At 58.3% G+C, this 26,256-nt stretch overlaps 2 protein-coding genes across 4 annotated transcripts in view; one reads left to right on the top strand and one right to left on the bottom strand.

Annotated features, from left to right (window-relative positions):
* Positions 1 to 16,483, bottom strand: part of LMNA (lamin A/C) — a 44,853-nt gene extending 28,370 nt beyond the window's left edge. For 2 of the 3 annotated variants that reach the window (XM_056122989.1, XM_056122991.1), the window contains exon 1: positions 15,951 to 16,483. The gene's annotated coding sequence lies outside the window, so the exon portion shown is untranslated. Of the gene's footprint in view, positions 1 to 15,769; positions 15,911 to 15,950 lie in introns of those variants that run through there. The other variant, XM_056122990.1, reaches the window with a different exon arrangement.
* A 138-nt stretch (positions 16,484 to 16,621) lies between these two features.
* MEX3A (mex-3 RNA binding family member A) lies at positions 16,622 to 21,652 on the top strand. Its single transcript, XM_056122993.1, is given in 3 exon segments — positions 16,622 to 17,348; positions 17,350 to 17,509; positions 20,541 to 21,652. Coding segments are annotated over 3 exon segments (1,560 nt in total). The 5' UTR covers positions 16,622 to 17,057; the 3' UTR covers positions 21,650 to 21,652.
* The last annotated feature ends 4,604 nt before the right edge of the window (positions 21,653 to 26,256 follow it).

Below are 26,256 nucleotides of genomic sequence, written 5' to 3'. Positions count from 1 at the left end.
CACCTAGTTGGAGTCCAAGTGTCCCCACAGCACCCAGGCCCTCTCTCCCCCCAACCTGAGAGCCCCAGGTTCTGGGGGGGGTCCCTGGGTATCTCTCTGCAGCTCATTCCCGGGGCCCCACCTTTCCCAAGCGGGAGCAGCCCAATCCCCCAGGGCTGTGATGGTAACAGAGTCCCTCTCCCCAGGGGTGCAGTCACCCCTCCGAGACCCACCCCCACTGCCCTCCCCATGCCCAAGTCCACCCTGTGGTTCCTTCCAGGCTTTGCCCTCTGACCCCGGCCCCCAGGCTCAGCTGACAGTGGCCATGTTGTCACTGTCCCTGTGCCTGAGGGGCTCTCCTCACTCTCTCTTTTGAGGCCACTCCAGTGCGTGCTGGGGACCCTGCGGTGCTGGGGCAGGACCCAGGGCTGCTGCAGGCAAAGTGAGCTCAGCCCGCAGAGTCCTCGAATCTCCCCCCTTCCCCACCGTGCCCCCCACTCTGCCACATGCAATTCTACAGGCCACAGAGATGGCGCACAGAGGCCAGGACACTGGCCTTGCACGCAGCCACAGTGTCCCCTGGGCCCAACCAGGACTGGCCCCCGAGCACTCCTAGATGTGGCCCCCACTCAAACCAAACGCAAGCAAGAGCACGATTCCTGACTGCTAGGGCGCCTCGGTGCCTCCTCACTGCTGGCCCTGCCCCACGCCCAGGGGCACCCTGTGCATGGGGCCATCTTAGCCCCTGAGCCAGGGCCTGCCCCAGCTCCCCGGCTCACTGGCTCCTCTGTTTCGAGCAACAGCTACAAAAACAAACCCCAAACAGGTTGCCCAAGAAGCTGTGCATCAGGGTTGGAGTCCCCAGGAGCCTCTGACTCAGTAATGAAGATGTGTGAAGGAAGTGGGGTCACCTGCCCCCTCTGTAAATGTTGATTGAGGGGAGGAAGTCTCTAATTGCTGCCCTTTATAGCAGGTCCTATCACTGGTGACATTATCTCCCAGCCTGGGGAGGTGAGCAGGGCAAGGTCCTGAGTACCACATTATAGAAGGGAGGGCCAGGGGAGTGGGGGAGCTGCCTGCTAGCCTGCAGGGGTGCCCCCAGGGTGGGGGAAGGACCAATAGGGAGTTACCAGGAGTCAGGTTGGGGGACCCTTTGAGACCAGTCTGTAGAGTTTTTTGTTTGGTTTTAGTTTGGTAGTGCTTTTTGGGTTTGTTTTAGGGTCACACCCAATTGTGCTCAGCACCTGCTGCTGGTTCTGTGCTCAGGAGCACTCCTGGCAGGGCTTGAAGCTATGGGATGCCTGGGATGAAACCCGGATCAGTTCTGTGCCTCCTCACCGTATTATCGCAAAGCCCCACCCAGCAGTGCTCAGGGCTTCCTCCTGGGTTCGTGCTCCTGGCAGGGCTCAGGGGACCGTCTGTGGTTCTGGGCATCGATCCTGGGTCAGCTGTGCGCAAGGCAAGCCCCTCGATGCCCTATTATCTCTCCAGCCCAGCCATCATGGTTTTATAAGCTTCACTGGGCATCAACCTCTCTTGGGAGCAACACAACCTCTCAGATAGTTTGATATTTAAAAGCCTTTTTTATGTTTTAATTTGGGGGGCGCACAGCAGTGTGGTGTTAAAGGCTTCCTCCTGGCTCTATGCTCGGGGATCACTCCTGGCAGGGTTCGGGGACCCTGTGTGGTGCCGGGGATTGAGTCGGAGTTGGCCTCATGCAAGGCCAGCACTTTATTTCATTTCTCATACAGCTACTTTGATGTGTTAACTGGTGTGGGGCAGGCACAGGCAGACCTCTTTCCAGTTGTCAGTAGATTTGTCATTTTTTTGTTTGTTTCCTTGGGTGGTGGTGGGGGGGGGTCACACAGGGCTCACTCCCAGTGCTCACGAACCATGCGGTGCTGGGTCTCCTGCATTCAAAGTGCCCTTTGCTTGGACTTTGCCTCTGTCACTTCCGAGGTGGCAAGGCTGGATTGGGCCTGCCAGGGCCAGGTAGGCTGTGGCACCTTCTGCCCTGCCCGGAGGCCTGCTGTCAGCTCCGTTCTCCAGATGAGAAAGAAAGTACACGGGGTCCAAGGCCACACACCCAGTCGGTGGAATTCAAGCCCCAGAACTCAGCTCTGACATCCCTGAGCTGTCACCCGAGCTGCAGAGGGCGCAGAGGGAGAGGCTGGTCCAGAGCCCAGATCTCAGGACAGAAAAGGCCAACGCTGGGGAGGGCCGGGCCATAGCACAGCAGGGAGGGCACCTGCCTTGCAAGTGAGTGACCTGGGTTCAATCCCCAGCACCCCGTATGGTCCCACTGGGGGTGGCTCCCAACCCCCCCAAAATAATGATAATAAATAAAAATAAAAGGCCACCAGGGCAGGCCAACTGAGGCAGGAAAGTCACAGACTAGATGGGGACCTGGAGGTGCCCAGCCCCATGCCCACTGGGCAGGACAGGGAGTTTGGGCTGGGCGGCAGGAGCAGCTCCATCTGCCCACACGGGAGCTCAGACACCCCATCTGAGCCACCACCCCCTCCCCGTGCTAATGGAAGCACCTCCTAATTGCTGATCACAAGGAGGTGATTATGCCCAATTAGGGAGTAAGAGCTAATTAGTGCTGGCTTCCCACAGCCTCTGGGCACCCCCGGGGTCGCAGGAACCTGCCAGTCCTCCCCACCACACCTGGAGGAGGCTGCAGCCTGCACTTGTCAACAGTTCCTTGAAAACCAGGGGCCGAGCAACAGCACACAAGGTAGGGCGTTTGGGTTGGATCCCTCCACATGGTCCCCCGAGCACTGCCAGGGGAGGGGCTGGGTGCAGAGTCAGGAGTTGTGGACCCCCAAAATAAAAGTTCCCTAAGGATCAAAGGTCAGCACTTCAGCTTTGCCCCACCTCGCCTCTGCTGGGCCTCGGCTGGCCACAGCTCCAGCTCCCAGATTGGCCAGGACTACTCAGTCTTCTCTTCCCTGGCAACCGAGAACATGATGTCACCTCACACAAACACACACATACAAGTTCCTGCCCATCACCTCACTATGTGCCATCCGCAGGTAGGCACCCGCAATATCAGTGGGGGTCAGAGGGGCAGGTGATTTGCAGGTGATTTCCTTGAAGTTACACAGTGACCTCAGAACCCGTGACCCTGAATCTCACTGGTGATCTCCCCTACATTATTCCCCGTCACACAGTGGGGCAGGGATGACTCCCCTTACTTCCACACGCTCGCTATGTGCAGGTACCCCCACTTCCTCTGAAGTCAGGAGAGAGGGGCTCTTGTCCTGTCTGTCGCTAACCCTCCCTGTCGCCTTGCAGTGATGGCTCAGGGCACCTTTAGGACTGAGCTCCTTACCCTCAGAATAAACCAGAATTCGACTGGAGATGGCGGAAACCACAGTCCCCTGCCCTCCTAGGGCAGAGGAAGAGACAGTGACATGGGGGCGTCCCTCTTGCATGCCACAGGGACCTTTCAGACTGAAACCGTGGGGCTCGGGTGCAGGGAGTTGGCTCAAGGGAGTGCATGCATGCTGCCCTGGGTGTCCCAGGGATGGCCCAAAACTCAAAACTGAACACTGAGACAGACCAGGGCTAAGGAAGGCCCTTGCTGCATGTGGCCATGTCTGTTCAGTCCCTGGTACCACATGGTCCTAAAACACCTGGGCATAGAGCCCGGAGCCGCCACTGAACACCACTGGGCATCAATCCCCCCCAAATAAAAATAAATCAAAACTAAGCACCAGGACGGAGAGATAGTATAGCAGGTGCTGGCCTTGCCTGTGTCTGTTCCTCAACACCGAGTATGGGGTCCCCTCAGGGACGGCCAGGGGTCACTCCTGAGCACCACCAGGTGCTGCTGACCCCTCTCAAACACACACAGAGGGCAGGGCATTTGCCTTGCATGTGGCCAAGCCAGGTTGTATTCCCAGCATCACAGATGATCCCCGGAGCCTGCCTGGAGTGATCCCTGAACACAGCCACGAATAAGCCTGAGTTGTGCTTAGCTCTGCTGAATTTCCTCCAAAAATTAAATAACACACACACACACACACACACATTGTGGGACCCTGCAAGTTAAAAGGGACGAGATGGTCGGCCTAGAGGAATAGCGCAGGGGCTTGGAGTGCGGCCTTACAAGCGTGTGATCCCAAAGGCAGATTTTGCTGCCCTACATGTGCTAGGATAATCTTGGCAGCTGCTGTTTGAGGCGCACACTGGAAGGAGCACAGCCCTCCGGGAGCACCGAGCTGAGTGTACCACTGTCGTGGCTACAGCTGTGCGCTTCTCAGCGACCAGGTGCAAACTCTGTAGCCGAGCTTGTGCACCGTCTCCGTACCACTGACAGCGGAGAGAACCATAAACAGCAGAAAGAAACCACTGACAGGCCTGGGGTGGGAATAAGTGGGCAGACCTGGGGCCAGAGTGACAGTACAGCAGGTAGGGCGTTTACCTTGCCTGCAGCAGACCCAAGTTCAATTCCTGGCATCCCATATGGTCCCCCAAGCACTGCCAGAAGTAATTCCTGAGTGCAGAGCCAGGAGTAGCCCCTGAGCATTGCTGGTGTGAGCCAAAAAGCAAGAAAAAAAATAAATAAGTGGCAGACCCGAATGCATGTGTTCTTCTCATACACATGTGCACTCATGCAAGGCCAGAGCAGGGAAGACGCGGTGGTTACTGCAGATGTCCTCTGCTCATTGGCATGGGGTGGGCAGGCGACAGAACAGGCAAGAGGCTGAGGGACCCTGCAGAGACCCCTGACCCTGTGCTTCTGTTGTTGTTTGGGCCATACCTGGCGTTGTTCAGGGATCATTCCTGGCGGGGCTCAGAGGATGCTTTGGGATACTGGGTATGGAAGCTGGGTCTGCTGCATGCAAAGCGGGCGCCCTGCCCACTGTGCTCTCTCTAGCCCTGACTACCTCCTCTTGCCCCAGCTGGCCACACTCGTGGCCTCTATCTCCCTGTTCTTCCTTCTGTTTCCCGGGTTTGCAGGGCTTGGTTGCAAGCTGATGGTCCTCCATTTGCCCTAGTCTTGCTCTGCAGGGGCTGCCTGTGTCCCCCATGGCCAGGGAGCTGGGCTCCCCTTCCGGAAGCGGGCTGGCTGGGCCCTGGGTACACCGTGGACAGGAGCCTACCGCGTCCGCCCTTGGCAGTGCCTCCTTCCCCTCCTGGCCCTGGTAGAGCGCCGACGCCAGGGCCGGGCTGTGGCGGGGCCACATGGAGAGCAGAGAAGCACCCGGCTGGCCGCAGCCTTCCCTTTCCTGTGGTGAATCACCCGCAGGCCCCAAGGACCTGGGCGTCCCCACCTCCTCCCCATCAACACTGTGTCACCACAGCAACAGGTTCCCCCTTCCTCGCTGGCCCATTCATTTCGCCACACTGCTGCCCCACAAGGTGTGTGCGTCCGAGATCTCAGCTCTCGACTTGTCAGGGGCAACCACTTCCCACCTCGAGCACCCCACGCTGCGGTTGACGCCTGCAGCCCGCAGCCACGGCTTCCCCAGCGGGCACTCTCCCCTGTACCGCACCCCTGCACTGAGGAAGGGCAGGTCCCCGGGCCTCTTCTGTCCAGCTAAAATTCAAATTCACACTGGCCCGTGCTGGGACAGGAGAGCTGCCTGGGCCTGTCTGGGCAAGGGAGGTGGCCACGGGCAGAGATGGGCGGGCGCTGGCGCCATCTGCTGGCCCAGCTGGGACCAGCCTCACCTTCTCAGGGCCTACCCGCCTAGGGCTTAATCCTGGCTGGGGTCCCTTTGCAGCTGCAAGCACCTTCCCATCATTCATTCACCCGAATGTATTTATATCTAGTGCCCCAGAGGGCTCCCGATCCCTGTGGAATAAGCAATTAAAGAGCCTTGAGTGCCTCAAAGAGGGAGGTGGGGAGGGAGGAGGGCAGAGGATCTCGGAGGAAGGGAGGGTCACCCTGAGTCCCAAATAACAGGCTGCATGAATTGGGCGCTTTCTGTGTACAGCTTCCGGAAGCACTCCACATGCCTTTGTCTATTCATCACACAACAATCCCATGAGGTAATTGCCATGATTACCTTCATTTTATAGCCGGAGAAAGCAGGTTCAGAGAGGTTAGGTAATTTACTCAGGGCTTAAAGCAGCAGGACAGTCACTCTCCCTGCGGCCTGAGGAGCCCTGAGGGAGAGAGGGCTCCAGGACCGGAAGTTGTGGGCGTGGAAAAACTGGCCCAGACAGAGCTGGCACAGGGTTAAGGCGCTTGCCTTGCATGCAGCCAACCCAGGTTCGGTCCTAGTAACCCATAGGCTTCCCCCAAGCCCCACCAGCAGGGATTCGTGAGCACAGAGCCAGGAGTTAAGTCCTGAGCACCACTGGGTGTGGCCCAAACCTTCCCCTTCCCCGCTAAAAATAATTGTCTCGGACAGGGAGATTGCTTAAAATAGTTCAATCCCGGCGCCAGAGAGATAGACCAGCGTGTAAGGTACCTGCCTTGCATGTGGCTGACCTGGGTTCGAGTCCCAGCACCCCATATGGTCCCCTGAGTCATGCCAGGAGTGATTCCTGAGCGCAGAGCCAGAAGTAACCCCTGAGTATTGCTGGGTGTGACCCAACAACAACAAAATATAGTTCCATTTCCAGGTTGGAGAGATAGATCAGAAGGTAATGTGGTTGAATGTGGTTGACTCCAGTTCAAATCTCCCTGAGCACCTCTGAGGGTCAATCTTGAGCAAAGAACAAGAAATAATCCCAGAAGAAGAAATAGCTCCTGAGCAGCCAGAGTGATGGGACAGCAGGGAGGGCATTTGCCCTGCATGCGGCCAACCCAGGTTTAATCACAGGCACCCCATATGGTCCCCCGAGCACCGCCAGGAGTAATTTCTGAGTGTAGAACCAGGAGTAGCCCTGAGCATCACCAGGTGTGACCCAAAAGCAAAGAAAGGAAAAAAGAAAGAAAAAAAGAAAGAGAAAAGAGAGAAGGAAATAAAGGAAGAAAGAAAAAAGGAAGAAAGAAAGGAAGAAAGGAAGAAAGAAAGAAAAAAAGAAAGAAGGAAATAAATAAAGAAAGAAAAAAGGAATAAAGAAAGAAAGAAAGAAAGAAAAAGAAAGAAAGATAGCCCCTGAACATCATGGGCCTCTCCACCCCACCCCCACCAATTAAAAAAAAATTCAGGTTCTAGAGTGATAGTATAGGGGGTAGGGTGCTTGCCTCGCATAAGGCCCAGCATCCCATATGGTCCCCAAGCTCTGTCAGTAGTAATCTCTGAGCATAGAGCCAGAATTTAGCCCTGAGCACAGCTAGGCATGGCCCAAAGAACAAAACTATTTTTTAAAAAGTTTAAAATTATTTTGGGGGCTAGATTTGCTCGAGCGGGCCCAGTAAGGTCTCCATTGGAGACTTTGTTGTTACTGTGTCTGGCATATCGAATACTCTCGGTAGCTTGCCGGGCTCTCCGAGAGGGGCGGAGGAATCGAACTCGGGTCGGCCATGTTGGCCGCTTGTAAGGCGAACGCCCTACCCGCTGTGCTATCGCTCCAGCCCTCTCCGAGAGCCCGGCAAGCTACCGAGAGTATTCAATATGCCAAACACAGTAACAACAAAGTCTCCAATGGAGACGTTACTGGGCCCGCTCGAGCAAATCGACGATCAACAGGAGGGCCTTTACCTTTACCTTTACCTTTGGGGGCTAGAGTGACAGTATAACAGGTAGGGCATTTGCCTTTCATGAGGCCAACCTGGGTTCAATCCCTGGCATACCATATGGTCCCCAAGCCCCACTGGGAGTAATTCCTGAGTGCAGAGTCAGGAGTAACCCCTGAACATTGCTGGGTGTGACCCAAAAAGCAAAACAAAACAACAGAAACCAAACATACAAAAAATGATTTTGGGGCCACACTTGCCAGTGCTCAGAGCAACTCCAGGCTCAGTGCTCTGGGGTCACTCCTGGTGGGCTTGGGGATGCCACATGGTGCCATGGATTGAATCCAGGTGGGGGACATGTAAGGCAGTGCCTTCCCCGTTGCCCTAACTCTGACCTAAGGACATTCTATGCCTATGAAGCCTCTCGTCTCTGATCTAATGGCAATCAAAAACTGATACACTTTCAAGGAGAGACTTTCCTGATCCAAGTTGTTTCTTTTAACTTGCAAGTTCCTTGCAGTGTCAGGGATAGAAGACAGAGCCCCTAATATGCAAGAGCTGAGCCACATCCTGGCCCTCTTCATTTCTTTCTTTTTTGTTTTCGTTTTGAGCCATACAGGATTTACTCCTGGCTCTGCACTCAGGAGGATCCTATGGGGGAACCGGGGACTTTTTTTTCTTAATTTTGGAGGCCATACCTGATGGTGCTTATTCCTGGCAGGGCCCGAGGGTCCACAAGGGAAGCCAGGCATTGAGCCCCAGTCAACGTGCAAAGCAAACCCTACTCACTATCCCTCAGGCCCCCATTTCCTTCTTTTATTATTTGGAGAGTGGGGGCACAACTAGTGACGCTCAGGGCTTACTCCTGGCTCTGTGCTCAGGGATCACTCCTGGCAGTGCTCGGGGGAACATATGGGGTTCCAAGGATCCAACTGAAGTCAGCTGCATTAGGGCAAGTGCTCCTGCCCCATGTACTCACTCTCTAGCCCTGCAATTAATTTCTTCTACTGTTTTTATTTAGTTTTTGTTGTTGTTGTTGTTGTTTGTTGGGGGGGGCACTTAAGGTTCTATCTGGCACTTAGGGCTCTAACAGGGCTTACTCCTGGGTCTGAGCTCAGGGATTAATCCTAATGGTGTGAGGGATCAAAACCTGGTTCAGCTACAGTGAGGGCAAGTGCCTTGTTTGCTGCCCTCTCTCCAGCCCCCTCCGCCTCGTTTCTTTGAAGTGATCGCTCTGGTCACCGTGTGCAGAGTGGATTGGACAGTGCAGGAGGGGTCAGAGAGAGAAAGGAGGCCGGGTAGAGGCTCCTGAGGCAGGGCGGGACGAAAGTTGGACCAGGAAGTTAGGAAGCTGGGACTGAAGGGCTCAGGAAACCACCTGGGGCGAAGTTGGGACGACGGGCTGGGTAGGGAGGAAGTTGGGGAAAAGGCAGGAATGGCTGCTGGATCCATATTCCAGCCTTGAGTAAGCAGGGGGTGGGCCACTGACAGGAAGCTGGGGGCAGGGCTGAGCGTGGGGTCAGGCCGGTGGAGCCACCAGGAGAAACTAAGCTCGGAGCCAGCTGGTGGCGGGCCCAAGGCGCAGACAGGAGGCTCAGGAAGGGGAACTCCAGACAGAGGGATGGAAGCAAAAGAACCTTTGTCCCACAATGCCAGGCGCTGTGCTCTCGAAATGGCGAGATTCTCACATGACCGTCCAGATCCAGCCACCTCTCCCCTTCATCCCCATGATCTGCTTTTATTTTTCTCCATAGTGACCACCGCTGTCAGAAACGACAGGCTCTACCTGCTTCTGTGGCATCCCCTGACCCTTGGGACAGGGGTTCCAGTCTGACCCTGGGGTCTGTAACTGTGAATGTAGTGAGAAGAATGTGGAGGTGAAGGAGTCACCCCTGAGCTCAGGTCTACTCCTGGCTCGGGGATCACTCCTGGTGGGACTCGGGCTCAGTGCCCAGGATCAAACTGCCCTATGCCAAGGCTCTCTCCAGCCCCTGGACGAATAATGTTAACTCCTTATTATGTAGGTAGTATGGGTATTCGCCGCAGACCCAGGTTTTAGGGACTTAAGTGCCTGTTTCTGCAGCCGCGACTGTCTCCCCAGGATCTGCGGGGGCAGCTGGAGATCTGCATGGCCCCAGCACTTGAGGCAGCCTCGTTCTCCTTACAATGTGGATGTCCTTGCCAGAAGGGCAAGATGAAGGCTTGGGATGTCACCTGGGCAGACAGAGCAGGCGGCCCTTCGGGTGGGGATGAGGGGTTGAGAATGGGCTCTGGGGGTCCCAACTGGAGTCGCTCCTAGCGGCAGGCCCGCAGCGCCACCTTGTGGCCAGTGCTCAGAGATGCTTTGCCTCCTGTCCCTGCTCCTCCAGACGCAGGCAGCGACCCCGGAGCAAACCTCCTCTGACACCAGCCTCCACTCAGACCTCCCGTCCTCTCCCTTCTCATGAACTGCTTTCACCCTACAGGGACTCCAAATCCATCCAGTTTCTCCGGGGCCAGAGAGATGGTGCAGAGAGGAAGGCACTTGCCCTGCACACAGTGGACCTGAGTCCAATTCCTGGGCACAGAGCCAGGAGCCCTGAGCACCGCCAGGCGTGGCCCCCAAACCAAGAAACAAAGAGGAAATCTCTCCAAACTGCCCCAGCCTCACCCTCGTCCTTGGCTTCCAGGCACACACGGCAAGGTACTGTCACCCCTGGGCTCGGGACAGAGGCTGACCATGGGGGACCTGCTGGCTGTGGGTTCTGAGCAAGGGAGCAAACCTCTGAGCCGCCAGCCCCTCACGCTAAGCAGACACGCGGAACCCATTCTCTCCAGTCGTGACAATGATGACATAAGATTTCGTCTTCATCTGCCAAGACGGGAGAGGGAGCCTGGCCATAAACAGTGCCTTCCCACCCACCCGACTTCCTCTTCCCTTTCCTGAAAACGGAAGCATGACAGAACAGATGGCAAGAGAGAGGCACAGGACCTGTTCTCAGGCCTGTTTCTTGTCTCTACACCCAGATCCTCACATCGCTGATGAAGCCATCCACTCACTCATTCGCTCGCTCAATCACTCATTCACTCACTCATTTGTTCATTCTCTCACACAATGAGCTCTAGCAAGGCAGGATGTTTTATCTATTCAATGTCCTTTGCTTTTTTTCTGGTTTTAGAGGCCACACCTGGCAGTGCTCAGGACTTACTCCGGGCTATGTTCAGGGACCACCCCTGACAGTGCTCGGTGAACCCTGTACAGTGCCAGGGATCAAACCTGAGTTGACCGTGTGCAAGGCATGAGACTTACCCACTGTACTATCAACGCACTCATTTATGTGCCAAATTGTGTCTTATGTTTGCTTCATGTTTAAACGTCCCCCATTTGTACCAGTGCTGGGCGTGGCTGACAGGGTTCTGGAAAAATCTCTGAACAATCTGCCCAGGGCATTTTATATCATTATCATTATTAGTATTGGTTTGGGACCACACCCAGCGGTGTCCAGGGCTTACTCCAGGCTCTGCACTCAGAGATCACTCCCAGCAGGGATGGGGGACCATATGGGGTGCTCCAATCAGCTCAAATTCAAGACAAGAGCCTTATGCTTAGTGCTATCTCTCTGGCCCCATGTGTTTTATTTCTGATTTCTTCCCTATTATTGTGGGGTCACTCATCAGCAGTACTTAGGGGGCTGAGGCCACCCCCAGTGCTTCTCGGCCAAATAGGCTGGCAACTCCGTGCCAGGGCTCAAGGGTGCAGGGCTGCTCTGGCCTGTGGTGCTTGGGGTCTTCAGGCTCACCTCAGGCATGCTGAGGGTACCCCAGGGCTGCCCCCAGGGGTGCTCGGGAGCCATGCAGTGTTGGGCATGTGGCTGGCACGCACCTCAATCCTCAGGCCCTAAGGCCATGTTCTATGGCTTCCCTGTGCCCCAAGCAAGCACCCCACATGGGCGGATGCCCTTCCTTCTCCCCCTAACCCGAAACCAGAGCTGGCGCCACTGGGTGGGGAATCTAGGGACCAACTGTCACAGCTCGGGTATCACCCGCCTCCTGGACGCCTAGGTCCGGCCCCAAGTCCCAGGGGGGCCCTGTTAGCCAGCTGTCCCGGGGCCGCATTGCCCCTGCCCCCGGAGTTGCGGTCCCTGGGGACAGCAAACAGTGCAGTCTGTCTCTGGGGGAACAAAAGTATTTGTCCCTCCTGATCCAAACTCCAGGCTGGGCCTTCAAAGGCTTTGGAGATCTGGTCCTGCAAGGGCCTCCTCCCTCCTCCAGTCTCGGGAGTGTTCCAAGTCCCAAGACCTATTTCGCCCTCCCATACAATCCTGTCTGGCCACATTCTCTGAGTCAGCTGGTGACTTTGCCTTGGAAGGGGGAGCAGTGGGGCGGCGTGTGTGTGTGGGGGGGGGGAAGATGTCCATGATGAGTTTTGGGTGCATCCGTCCTAAAGCAGTTACCCCAGGGCAGATTAATTGGAATGTGAGCAGAATGTGCAGATAGGTTTTGGCCAGCTGAGAGAACTCGGGCCTTACTCTGAACAGGAAGCTTGGTGGTTAGACTGCCGGGTGGACTTCCCAGGAAGGAGGAGCATTCATAAAGTGAAAGTCTGGGGACTGGAGCGACAGCAGGTAGGGTGTTTGCCTTGCATGCAGCTGACCCAGATTTGATTCCCAGCATCCCATAGGGTCCCCCAAGCACCGCCAGGAGTAATTTCTGAGTGCATGAGCCAGGAGTAACCCCTGTGCATTGCTGGGTGTGACCCAAAAAGCAAAAAAAAAAAAAAAAAAAAGTGAAACCCTGGACCAAAAGGTACCGCGGGTGGGGCGCTTGCCTAGATGTGGATAACTTGGGTTGTATCCCAGATTTGATCCCACACATGGTCCTGAACCCTACCAGGAGTGATCCCGGAGTACAAAGCCAAGAGTAAGCCCTGAGCACTGCTGGGTGTGATCTACCCCCAACCCCACCATCACCCAAGAAAGTGGAGCCCAAAGCTGGAGATATAGTATAGTAGGTATGCCTTGTCTGTGGCTGATCTAAGTTAGATCCCAGGTACCACATATCGTCCCCAGAGCCCCACCAGGAGTAATTCCTGAGGGCAGAGCCAGGAACAAGCTCTTAGCACTGTTGAGTGGAGAGGGAGTGAGGGAAGGAGGGAGGGAGGGAGGGAGGGAGGGAGGGAGGGAGGGAGGAAGGAAGGAAGGAAGGGTGAGATAAAGGAAGGAAGCAGCTTTGGTGGACTGGAGAGACAATACAGAGATTCAGGTACTTGCCTTGCACAAAGCAGACCTAGGTTTGATCCCCAACACTACATATGATCCCCACCACATCCCGGCCCATCAGGAAAGAGCCATGAACACAATCAGATGTGGCTCCACAACCAAAAAAAATTTTTTTTTTTTTGCTTTTTGGGCCACACCCTGTGATGCTCAGGGGTTACTCCTGTTACTCCTGGTGTTCAGGGGGTTATATGGGATGCCGGGGATCAAATCCGAGTTGGCTGCATTCAAGGCAAACACCCTACCTGCTATAGTATCGCTCTGGCCCTCTAAATTTTTTTTAAATTAAAAAAAGTGGAGCCCGCATCAAGCATGGGAGGGGTAAGGGGCTGGGCTGACTGGCACAGATGGCGGCGGCATTCTGGGAAGAGGAGGACTGACAGCTACAACAAGTGCAGGCCCAGAGAGGGCAGCCTTGTGTGGGCCTAAGGCAAGTGGCAGGTGTGGGCTTCAATCCTGTAGTGCCGAGAGAGGGGTACAGGTGGCAGTTTTGCTCAGAAGAAAGGGCCAGAGCCATAGTACAGCAGGTAGAGCACTTGCCTTGCAAGCAGCCAACCCAGGTTCAATCCCCGGCATCCCACATACAATCCCGAGCCCTCCAGGAGTGATTCCTGAGTGCAGAGCCAAGAGTAACTCCAGAGCATCACTGGGTGTGACCCTTGAAAAAAAAATATTGCCACTCGGTCTACCCCTGTCCTCGCCTCTATGAGAACCCTGGACAATGTGCCCATGTATCACCTTTCCTGTCCTGGAGCCAGGTCTGTGCACACACACTCTCTCTCTCTCTCATGCCCTTGCATGCAGGCACCCACGTTCCTCACACTCACACTCTTTCTCATTCATGTGCCCAAGTTTCTCTCTCTCTCTCTCTCTCTCTCACACACACACACACACACACACTCACACTCTACAGTTCATTTGCACACAGGCACACAAGTTCCTCACACATACACTCTTTCATCCATGTGCACAAGCTCTCTCTCTCACGCACAGACACACACACTCACACACATTCACACTCTCTCAACCATCTGCACACAGGCACACCAAGTTCCTCGGCCTGAAGTCAGATGCTGTGTGCGTGCATATGTGACAGGCCAACCTTCCAGTTCCCAACAGGTGTTTTGTTTTATTTTGGGGCCACACCCAGCGGTACCCATGGCTTACTTCCTGGCTGAGCTCAAGAAAGGCTCCTCGCAGGCTTTGGGGACCAAATGGGATGCCCGCAGTTGAACCTGGATCAGTTGCATGCAGGGCCAGTGCCCTGCCCGTGGTGCTATCACGCTGGCCTCTGAGAGCTTATTCTAAGCCAGACCTCCCACCGTCATGTCATCCCTAACTGGGGACCAGGCCGGGGCTGCAGGAGTGTCCAGGGACAGAAGCGGAGCTGATGAAGGACTGTGTCCCTGGCTTCAGGAGGGGGGATGCGTGCCTCTGGGTGCACTGGCACACACGTGTCCCCCAGGGCAGGCAGGACCCCTCCCTCTGCCTCTGGAGGGTGATTTGTCAGAAGCCCCCATGAGACCCTGAGGCCCCAGGTTGACAGTGGGGTGGAGGCAGCCCTGCTTCCCCACACACTCCCCTTGGCCTACCCTCATCCATTCCTGCCCTCTGTTTCCTCCAGGGCCAAGTCCCCAAGGCTTCTTGGCCATTAACCTGCAGTGTTAATTAGCTTGGTGGGACAGTGAGGGGAAGGAGAGCAAATCTAAGGGGGTGTCTGGGGGGGATCTCTCCTTTCAGTGGGGGACAGGAAGGCCCAGACCAGCTGGTGACAAATGCCTGGCACACAAGCAGTCCTGCGCCATGGCCTGCAGTCTGTATGTGTGATAAACGAGTATGTCCAGAGTGGGAATCTGCCCCCCAGGGAGAGCCCAGACACCGGTCCCCCAGTGCCCCCCATCCTGGAATAACAGAAAGGGGCCAGGTCTGGGGGTGGAGCCGCCCCCACGCGCCTGTGTCTGGATTCTTCCTCTCCCAATCGTGGCTGGGATTTTTTTTTTCTTTCCAGTCCCACAAGCTTGTCATTCATCTGTTTGCTTGTTTGTTTGTTTGGAGGGGCACATCCTGCCATGCTCAGGCCGTACCCGACTCTGTGCTCAGGAAATCACTCCTGACAGTGCCCAGGGGACCCTATGGGAGGCTGGGATTGAACCCAGGTCAGCTGCGTGCAAGGTCAGCACCTTCCGTGCTGTCTTACCCCTCTGGGCCCCTGTTGATCTTATGTAAGTCCCTGCCCTGCCCTGCCTTGTCCAGGAGTGAGAGTCGGTCTGTGGGCCACGCAGTAAGCCCACCCATCTTCCTTCAGCCCCTCCATCTGCTTCCCAGGAACCACTGTGAGGGTCCCCCTCACCACCCTCACAGTACCATATCTATGAGGTCATCGTAGCTGTCCCCTCCACCCCCACCCAGGGGGACTTGACCTCACAAACTCCTAGAGGCTGCTGGTTTCCTAGGCACTGCAGACACCCATTCTTAGAAAACTCTTTGGATCCCCGAGCACCCCATATGGGTCCCCCCATCCCCCCGCAGGAGTGATTCCTGAGTGCAGAGCCAGGAGAAAGCTCCGAGCACTGTTGGGTGTGGCCCCAAACAAAAACAAACAAAAAGAAAACTCTTTGGGGAAGTTCTTCAAGTTTGACCTCAACTGCCTTTCCTACAGTTCTAGCAAAGGGTCCAGGTTGTTTGTTTTGTTTTCTTTTGTTTTTCAAGGCGGTGAACCAGAGAAACGCTGAAGCCGGGTACCGGGAGGAGAGGGGAGGAGAAACGTTGGGACCGCACTCAGCCCCCCTCCCCCAGATGAGAAGCGGGCAGTCCGAGGGGGCTCAGAACTCACGTTCGCCGCCACCAAGTGTCCGCAACTAGCGGCTCCCCGCGGGCCGGCGGCGGAGGGAACCGTGGGGGAAGGGGTAGTGATGCTGGGGTCTAAGGCACAGGGTGCCCCCAAACCTACCCACCGCCGAGCCCTGGGGGAAGTTCAGCTCCGCGTCCGCCTTCCATCCCCTTCCTCCTCGGTCCCCCGGTGCTCCCGGCTGTCCCCGACACTGGTCGGGTCCAGCCCTTCGCCGCCTCCCCGCGCCCCGCCGGCGGCCCCGGCTGCCCTGCACGGGCGGGAGCCCCGGGAACCAACTCACCTCCCGGCGGCGCCGCTCGGATCTCCGAGAGCGGGGTGCGGGTGGGCATGCGGGCGGAGGGCGGCGGCGGGGGGCGGGGGGGTGAGCAGACCCCGGCCCCCGGCCTCGGGGGTCCCAGCCTCCAGCCCGCGCCCCCCATGCCGAGCCCCGCCGCGCGCAGAGCCGGACAGCCCCGCGCATCGCGGCCGCGGGCTTTGTCTGCTCTGCGGAGAGCCTCGCCCCGCCGCCCCGCGCCGGGGTCACTCGGGGAGCCGCGGCGGGCGGGGAGGGGGCGCCGCCCCCCGCCCCGGCTCCCCGCTCATTACCATGAGAAAGAGGAACCCTGGCCGGGCCGCGGGCTCGAGGGGGCCCCGGCGGGGAGGGGGCCCCGCTCGGTCGCCTCTTTGCCCGCGGTCCCTTCTGGACTCCCACGCCTCTCCGCGAGCTCGCCCCGGGGGAGGGGGCTTGGGGGCCCCGGCCGCCACCCCCGGCCCCCGCTCCCGGTCGCTCGGCCGCGGGGGAGGACCGCAAGCTCGTCCCCGGCCGCCCGCCGCGGGTCCAGGCGGCGGTCCCCGCGCGCCCGCGGACTACAACTCCCGGCATGCCCCGGGCGCCCCCGGCGCGCCCCCCTCCCGTCAGTTCCATGCTGCTCCATCCAGTTCATTTAAAACAAAAGAGTTTGAGCGCTGCGAGGGGCTGGGCTCTACTGGGGGCCCCCGAGCGCCGCTCCCGGACTGGGGCTCGCGGCGGGCGCCTCGGGGGGCGTCCGGACGGCGGGGTCTCGAGGCTTCCCGGGTCCGAGGCGGGAGGGGTGGGGGCCGAGAGCCCGCAGCCCCCCGCCCCCCGTTCCCCCCGGAGAGGAGAGGAGATCCGCTTTCTGGGTTTTGCTTCTCTTTTCCCCCCACCCCCACCCCGGGGGCTGGGGCGAGGGGAGTCGGGTTACAGGGTGTTTGGGGAGGGGGGCTTAGGGGGAGGGTCTATCTTTCTATCTCGCTTTCTCCCCCCTCCCCAGTTCTTTGTTCCCCCTCCCCACACCCCCTCCCCTCCTCTCCCCTCCCCTGCGCGCTCCTCTTCTCCCTTCCACCCTCTCCTCTCTCTCTCTCCCTCTCTCCCAGCTTTTGTTTAGCCATGCCTAGTCTAGTGGTATCTGGAATAATGGAAAGAAATGGGGGCTTTGGGGAACTAGGGTGTTTCGGGGGGAGCGCCAAGGACCGAGGGCTCCTGGAAGACGAGCGCGCCCTCCAGCTGGCTCTCGACCAACTCTGCCTCCTGGGTTTGGGGGAGCCCCCCGCCCCCACGGCGGGCGAGGACGGGGGCGGCGGGGGGGGCGGCGCCCCCGCGCCGCCGGCCGCCCCCCCGCAGCCGGCCCCGCCGCCGCCCGCGGCGCCCCCCGCCGCCCCGCCGGCGGCCCCCGCCGCGCCCCCCGCCGCAGCCCCCCGCCGCCCCCAAAGGGGCCGGCGACGCCAAGCTCTGCGCGCTCTACAAGGAGGCCGAGCTGCGCCTCAAGGGAAGCAGCAACACCACCGAGTGCGTCCCGGTGCCCACCTCGGAGCACGTGGCCGAGATCGTGGGCCGGCAAGGTAAGCGGGCGCGGGAGCGGGGGGCGCCGCAGCCTCTCGCCGAACTTCGCCGCCTCTCCTGGCCCGCGGCTGGCGCTGGCCCGGGCGCACAAAGGGGGACCCGCCCCCTACCCCGATTTCCAAGTGCCGCAAAGTTCCCGGGGACCCCGGCCGGACGCTTCGCCAGTCTTTCCGTCCCCCCCCCCCCCCCCCCCCGGGCTCTGCCCTCAGACAAAGAAATATCCTCTCGTAGTACAGGGAAAGGGGAGGGGGAATCTGCTCTCCCCATCCTGGGAGGCTGCCCGGAGGGGGTGTCCGCCGCGAACCCGAAAAACTGGTGGAATGTGCCAAGAGTTACTCAGAAGCCCCTGCTGCGGTGTCCGCTAGTGGCTTGGGGAGGGGTTGCCCGCGGGACCCCCCAGTCGCTGCTTGGAGTTACAGACTTTGAGAGGGGAGACCGAGCCCGGGAAGCCAGACTGAGTATCTGTCTTTGTTGGGCTTGAGTGCAGGAATGGAAGGGGGTGTGGCTCCTAGGAGGGTCCCGGCCTGGGGGAGGGGTGGGGAGGGGGGCTGCCGGGAGGAGGAGGTGCTGTGGTCACCCCGCACCAAAGTTGACGGGTCCGTGGGGTTCTGGAAGGGGAGCCTGCCACCAAGTGCCACGTCCTGGCGTGGACCTCTTCTCCTCCCTCCGGCTTTGTTCTGGGCTGTCCACGGCTTGGAGAGGGGTCTCTGGGGGAGCCAGTGGCCCCGGGCGGGAGGGGGGTGGCTTCTGGGGCCCGGAGACACCGGGTCGGGTGGTTGAGATTTGGTGGTGGCCGCGTCTAGTGCGGGGGTGCGAGGGGTGGGTCTCAGATTAACCCCTTGGACTGGGTCTCCTACCACACCCTCCTGGGCTCCTGCATCTCTGGGCCCGTTGCAGTCAGAGTGCTAATGAGGGTCCAGATTGGAGCTATCTTGGGGACCCTTCCCTCTGCCGGTCTCCCTTGGGGGGTCGCAGGAGGGGGCCCGGAATCTGGGGGTTGTAAGGGGCTGGCTTGGGGGAGGAGCTGTCCCACCGTGCCGAACAATGGAGGAGCTGCTTCCCCGGGCCGGAGTGAGGGAGGAGGAAGAGGGGAGCCCCCCCCCACATCCACCTCATCCACCCTGGGGATGTGGCAGTGGCTTGGGGGCATTTTTCCTGGGGGAGGGGGATCTGGGATGGAGGAGGGGAGGCTATGCTCCCCCCACCGCACCCCAGGGGCGCCCGGTCTCCAGAGATTTCTGGCTTCAAAAGTTGGCTTCCCTTTTGTTGCCAGAAACTAGGGCCCTGCAGCCCAAAGATTGGGTGGGGACACCATCTCTTTTCCGGGGGGTGGGGGGTGGTCCCCAGAAGGCCCCCCGGAATTTCACAGAGTCATTCTTTCCTCTTGTGCCTCTGCACTGGGCCTGTCTCTCATCAAAAGTGGGAGGATTGTCCTCAAGTCTGAGGGAGTCCTCCCTCTGGTTTGACGTGCTCCGCGCGGTGGCTGGCTGGCCTGTGGGCAGGTGACACCTTCCCGAGAAGCTTCTGGGGCATGAGGCCCACCCGCCTCTGCTATTCCCTGCAGTCCTGGCCTGCCGTGCTCACCCCCTCAGCCCCAAAAGACACTTAGCGCTCACTTGAGTCTCTGGACCCCAAACTTAGAGACAGAGCCCCCGTCAGGCCCCACATGAGAAGTTGTGGGGAGAGGTGGGGAGAGGTGGGGGTGGGCTGCTTTTGCAGCCGCTCAGGAGGTGGACCCGCTAATGCCGAGAGGTGGGCAGGCCAGGAAGGAGGAGCAAGTTCTCCTTCTTGCCGTCTCTTGAAGGTGAGGAGGGCGCCCCGGCCCGCCCCATCTTCCCAAAACCATCTGGAGTGGAAGGAAAGAGGGCAAGAAAGAGCTCGCCTCAGGCCTGTGGGTGGAGGGTTGAGAGGGTGATGAGAAGGCCTGGGGCCCTCCTTGTGGGGGGCGTGGGGGTGTGTGGGTGCGTGCATGTGGCCCCAGGCTGTGAACCAACAGTGGGGTGGCAGAAGTTGGGGAGCTGTATAGGATGGTGCCAGCTGGGTGCCTGGCTGCTGGGGCTGGAACCTGGGCTCTGTGTGGGTGAAAGGGGCGTGTACAAGGGCTTTCCAAGGCTGCCTGGCCACAGCTTGTCCCTTGGCTGCTTGTGTGGGCCAAACTCTCTGCTCTGTGGTGTGTGCGCGCGCGGGTGGGGCGAGCTTCTGAGGCGCCCCCATGCTTTGGCTGGGAGAGGAGGCTGGGAGGAGAGACTTGGCCATTCGCACCCTGGGGGGCCACCCTCCCAGGCCCTCTTCTCTCTCTCTTTGTGCCTTTGTCCCCTGGGGCCTTTCTGGTCTCTTCCTGGTCTGATCTCTCTGCTCCCTTGCTTCAGTCCCGGGAGGATGAGTCCAGAAAATCCACCCACCACCGGGAGCACTCTGCAGGACTGTCTGGGGTCCCGCTGCCCCTCACATGTCACTAACGTTCCACTTCTCTGCCCTTTGAAACTGATGCTCAGGCCTTTCCCAGTCCCCTCTCCAGTAGTTGCAAACTAGCCATGGATTCGACACCCACTAAGATGCCGATGCCTGGAAGGCGGGAATGGAATTGGGGTCCAGGGAACAGATGGGTGCCTGCAGCCCCCGCCTAGAGTGAACTGAAGGGCACCTGTAGTGAATGGAGGTCAAATGAGAGATAGATTGCAGAGTACCCAGCGTTCTGTGTTTCTGCGGAAAGGCCCTGACCTGTGAGAGATTTGGGGGTGGGAGGGTGTGTAAGTGATTTGGAGTATCAGAGAGGAATTAAGGGAGGAGTTGGGGGGTTGAAGTCAAGGGTGTGTGTGGGAGGGTCTGTGTGCCTAGGATCCACTTGGAATTGAACTGTTGGTTCAAGGCAAGTTGGTACCTTTTGAAATCTGTGCTTGATGGGTTGGGTAAAGCCGAGTGGATTATTTGAGGGTAGAGATGGGGAACTCCGGGGCTTAACTGGCCCCAGTGCAACAAACTTGCTTGGTCTGAGTTTCTTTTTCTCTTCTCTCCTGCACCCTGCCACAGGCTGCAAGATTAAGGCATTGCGGGCCAAGACTAACACCTACATCAAGACTCCGGTGCGGGGTGAGGAGCCAGTGTTCATGGTGACTGGGCGGCGGGAAGATGTCGCCACTGCCCGCCGCGAAATCATCTCTGCAGCCGAGCACTTCTCCATGATCCGCGCCTCCCGCAACAAGTCTGGTGCCGCCTTTGGCGTAGCGCCCGCCCTGCCGGGCCAAGTGACCATCCGTGTGCGGGTGCCCTACCGCGTGGTGGGGCTGGTCGTGGGACCCAAGGGGGCCACCATCAAGCGGATCCAGCAGCAGACCAACACCTACATCATCACGCCCAGCCGCGACCGCGACCCGGTGTTCGAGATCACGGGGGCCCCGGGCAACGTGGAGCGCGCGCGCGAGGAGATCGAGACGCACATCGCGGTGCGCACGGGCAAGATCCTCGAGTACAACAACGAGAACGACTTTCTGGCCGGCAGCCCCGAGGCCGCGCTGGACAGCCGCTACTCCGAGGCCTGGCGCGTGCACCCGCCGGGCTGCAAGCCCCTGTCCACCTTCCGGCAGAACAGCCTGGGCTGCATCGGCGAGTGCGGCGTGGACTCAGGCTTCGAGGCCCCGCGCCTGGGTGAGCAGGGCGGCGACTTCGGCTACGGAGGATACCTGTTCCCCGGTTACGGGGTGGGCAAGCAGGACGTGTACTACGGAGTGGCGGAGACCAGCCCCCCGCTCTGGGCGGGGCAGGAGAACGCCACGCCCACCTCCGTGCTCTTCTCCTCCGCCTCCTCGTCCTCATCCTCCTCTGCCAAGGCCCGCGCCGGACCCCCGGGCGCGCACCGCTCGCCGGCCTCGTCCTCCGGGCAGGAGCTGGCCGGCCTCCCGCGACGGCCCCCGGGAGAGCCACTGCAGGGCTTCTCCAAGCTCGGGGGCGCCGGCCTGCGGAGCCCCGGCGGCGGGCGCGATTGCATGGTCTGCTTCGAGAGCGAAGTGACCGCCGCCCTGGTGCCCTGCGGACACAACCTCTTCTGTATGGAGTGCGCCGTGCGCATCTGCGAGAGGACGGACCCCGAGTGTCCCGTCTGCCACATCACAGCCACGCAAGCCATCCGAATATTCTCCTAGGCCCCTGGCCCCCAGCGACTTCGCGGGCTGGCACCCCCCGCGTCCAGCTTTGCAGCTGTTTTCCGCGGGGGGAGGGGCGGGGACACCTTTAGGAAATCGGCCAGGGGGAAGGGGAGGGCACCGGGCCTGTGCACGGTGGCTGCTGCGGGGGGTGGGCCGCGCCTCTGGTCTCCCTACCTGGGAAAGCTGGGGAGGGGGCCCAGAGAGGGGAAATTTTACTAGAGTTACAACTCTGATACCTCAACACACCCTTTAACTTGGAAGCAGCTAAGAAAAACTTTGATTTTTGCCAGAGGGGGCCCACGGAGGCATCCCGGGCCCCCCCTGTGCATTGCCCCCCTGGGGGGTTCGCTCATCCCCTTCCTTTTTGGTGAGGAGGGGGCAGGAGAATTGTCATCTGTATCCAGAGGTGCTCTTTTACACCCCCCAACCTCCCGGGCCTGACCCGTCTCTTATAACGCTTGAGCGTGCCTGCTCCCCCCAAACCGCCCTCCCGAACCGTTGGGGACTTCCAGCAGTGTAAGGGGGGGGGGGGGTTTCTCAGAATTTTGTAGAGATTTGGAGGGCGTAGGGGAGGTCAATCAATAAAGGGCTCAGAACTCATCTGTCCCCACAAAGCTGGGCTCGAGGAGTCTGAAGAGGGGCCCTCTCTCCTCTGCCCCTCCAGCTTCCCTTTCCCTCCCCCCCCACTTTCCTTCCTGGGGTTCCCCTCCTTGCCCTGGGCCTGGTTTCCCCCTGGGGGGCCTTCACACCCAGCGGCTAGCTCTTGTTCTTCCCTTCTCCCCCTCTTCTGCTCCTTCCAGCTCAGCTTTGGGGACCCCCTCCCTGAGGAGAAAAGTAGGGGAAGAAACATGTTGATGGTACCCCTGAGTTCTCTTCCAGTCTCCGGAGGGCCTCTCCCCCACTCCTCCAAAGAAACACCTCCCATTCTTGATGGAATGTATCCCGTTCTCAGTGACACATTGGGGAGGGACCCAGACTGGGCTGCAGCGAGGGTCACGCCCCCACTGTTTTCATCTTGAGGAAGCCGGCTTTGCTGGGCTGCATTTTCTTGTGGTGGCAGGGGAGAGCCAGGTAGTGTGACTGCTCCTGGGCAGTGGAGGGGGCTGAAGGTGTGCCCTCCCCTCTCAGTGCCCCCCTTCCTCCAGGGGGGAGGACCTGCCCCGTGCAAATCATGAAGTCTGTCTGGCACTGTGGCCCGGGACTGGGTCCCGCAGAGCAGCGTCGGGGTGCCAAGGCAGCACCTTTTCTGGGAGTCGCTTGTCACAGGCCTTGCACCACCTCTGCTGCTGGCCCGCTGCTCACCCTCCTGGTTCCGCTGGCCGGGCCGGGAGAGGATGGGGGCCAAGAGTCCTGTGGTGGGTGCAGCCGTCCCAGGAAATCCTTGTATATAATGGGGTGGGACAACCCCTTTGTCCTGGAAGGAGAGGGGTGCAGGGATGGGGGTCCAGAGGGGGTCTCCTCCTCTCCCTCCTGTTGTGAATGAACTCCCCTCTCTTTAGCCTTTCCCTCCAGACCACCAGCCCGGGAGGGGAGAGGAAGGGGGTCTCGCCAGGGAAGCACCTCCCCAGCTGTGACAACTTCCCTCCTTCCCGCCAATGTGAGCCATGCCCCCTCCCCAAGCGTGTACAGTAGAAACCAAACCAAACGGGCCCCTCATGCACCCAGGGGGGCTGGGCGGGATGGGAGGGAAGAAGGCATGTCTGTGGAGCCCCCTCCCCTCGACTCCTGACCCACAAAGGCAGAAGACTGTTACAGAGGCTCGCAAAACCCAATCCCACCCTGAGCAATTGAGCCAAACCTAGAAACTGACGTGAAGATGCGTCATCGCGAGAGAACTAGAGGGAGCGAGATAGGCAACCAACACAGGAGAGAAAACAAAAATCGCAAAAAAAAAAAAAGCAGTTCTTTATAATTTAATATTCTATTTTAATAAAGGCGTTTATTACCGTATAAATGTAGCAAAGAACCTGGGCTAATATGAAAAAAAAGACTTTTTATTAGGTAATTTATTATATGAAAAGGATATTTTATTTTATGATAAAGTGATCCTTAAAAAAATAAAAAAACTTTAGAAGGTTTAGAATATATGTAGGGAAGAGAAGAAGAAAAAAATACATTTGTATTCAGAGTTAAATCTTAAAAAAAAAAAGTGTTTTTAATATATGTTCGGGTTTACGTTCCTTTTTTCCCCTACGTTTTTTTGGGGAGGAATGTCATTTGCTTTTGGGGGGGAACATCCAGGGATGGATGGTGGAGGGGCTAGGGGCTTCTGATCCCTCGGGCCCAGCAAATAGATTGGATTTCACCCCATGGGCCCCGTCCCCTCCCCCGCCCCCTGGGGGAGCTGGCATAGCAAACAAAGAAAGGGATTAAAGAGAAAGGGAGAAGCTGAGGACTGAGCATCCCGGGTGCCCCCCTTCATGGCCCTTCCCCGTGGGCTTATGAGAAGGGGTTGTCCAGAGCTGAGGCCCCAGCAGGTTTACTGACTAGAACCTTCCAAGGTATGAGATTGAAGAGAAATTTTTTTTTTTTAACCAAAAAGAGAAGAAAAAGTAAGAAACCGAGAGGGGTTTAAAAGAAAAGAATACTACAAAATAATAATTATTAATAATAATTCAAATTTATTTCCTATAATCCTAGAGAAGAAAAGAAAGAATTACTAGTTACTTAGTAGATGATATTCAGATAGTTTAAAGTTTAGTAGCATTGTGGGCCCCCGGGTCCAGTAGAATGTATAAAAAGTCGTAAGAAAAAGGAAAATAGAGGCAGGAAGTGGCCAAGTGGCTGGGGTGGGAGCAGCATCTAGTTAAGGAGGGGGGGTCACCAGTTTGCTGGGGTGGACCCCCAGAAGCCCTGAGACAAGGCGCCTCCCTCCAGAGTGCTGGGGCGGTGCTCACCTGGGCCCCAGGATCTTGGCCTGGCCATCCCTCTCTGTTGGGCAGCCTTTACTTCTCGGGGTTCCTGGGAGGCTGGAGTTTCTCCCTGGCCCCTCAATCTGTGCGCTCCATGTGGGGTCCAGAGTGGGTTCTGCAAACACCCACCCACACTTCTCAAGCGCTTTGAGTCCTGAGGGCAGGTGGGGGCTGGGGGATGGAAGTCCCCCTACCCTCTTCTTAACCAGTGTCAGCTGTCCAACGTGGCAAGGTGGCAGGAACTGCCACCTGAGCCCCTTTACCCCATGCCCCTGAAAGCCAAGCTGTGTACTGGTAGCCCAACACGCCTGCTCCTCCAGGCCAAGCTAAGACCTGGGAGAACAGGACCCCGAGGGAAGAGGGGAGGCAGGGAGTCTGGGGGCCCTACCTCGGAATTTGCCACCTTGTGTTCATAGATCAGCATAGGCCGTCTGCTGGACCCTGGGCTGGGGGCACGTGTCCCCCCAGCCCTCAGGATGGTTGGAAGCCAGGCTTGCCCATGCTAGAAGTCAGCTATTTTTTTAAAGCACTTGCCTCCCACCAGCCCCAGCTTGCAGTGGGGGCTCCAGGGGTCCTTCTGGAAGGAGTGCAGGAGGTCCTTGGCTGGTGCCATAACACCAATGACTCCCCACCCTGCCCTCCCCCACAGACTCGTCAGCCCACCTAGGGACAGGTTCCCCTGCTCTTTTTGTCCTAGAGACCCCACTAGTTTGGGAAGGTAGTGTCGGGGTGGGGAGGCTCTCCTCTCCCCACTCGAGGGTGCGTGCGGGTGGGGTAGGGTGGGTTTTGGGGGAGACGCCCGGGGCAGGGGGGGACGGTCTCTCCGCTGTAGAAAGTAGAGTAGGATTGTGGTCAGACTTAATTTGAGGCATCTAGTGAAGTCACATACAGAAATCCACCCGGGAGAAATATTTCAAAGGCGGGAAACAAAACAAATGGACCCACAAATTGTCAAGTCAAAGTGATGTTGCACAAAATGCAGAGAAACCAAGAAGGGGGAGGGTTAATGTATGAAATGTGCTATTAAGAACTTAATTTTATTAAAAGTATTATTACTTAAGGCTCTCGCTTCTCTGTCAATGAGAGGGTTGGGGCTGAGCTGCCGGTTTGGGGAGACCCCACTGTGGGGATGAGGTGGGGGTTCCCAGGCAGGGGATTCTGGGTGCCTCTGCAATAAAGGGGTGGTTCTTGTCTGCTTTCCACAATGCCCTTTTTGTTTGGAGCCCACACTCCTAGCCCAGTGCTCAGGGATCACTCTGGGCAGAGCTGGGGGTCTCAATATAGACCAGGATCAAAACCAGGTTATCTGCATACAAATGAATGCATTTCCTGCTGTCTTATCAGCCCACAGCTCTCTTTCATCTCATTCTCCCCGGGTTTGACCCCCAGCACCCCGAGGGTCCCCTTCCCCTGGTTCCCCTCAGTTCTTGGCACCAGGGCACAGAACCAGGAGTAAGCCCTGAGCACCACCGGGTGTGACCCCCCAAAAGTCTCTCCTCATCTTGTTTCTCCCCATTATCTCCTCAGTGGGGTGCTGGGCAGAGAACTAGAGGCAAGGAAAGTGCCCTAAAGGACCAGCTCCAGGGACTCAGAGGCAGGGGACAGAGCTGAGGTAAACAAACCCTCAGCTTCTGTCCATCCCTACACCCCTTCTTAGGGATCAGGTAGGCGTGGGACTTCCAGCCTCCAGGT

The sequence above is a fragment of the Sorex fumeus genome, unplaced genomic scaffold (assembly GCF_029834395.1).
Source record: "Sorex fumeus unplaced genomic scaffold, SorFum_2.1 ptg000047l, whole genome shotgun sequence".
NCBI classification, from domain to species: Eukaryota; Metazoa; Chordata; class Mammalia; order Eulipotyphla; family Soricidae; genus Sorex; species Sorex fumeus.
The sequence above is the reverse complement of the archived record's forward strand: the minus strand, read 5'-3'. Positions and strand labels throughout refer to the sequence as shown.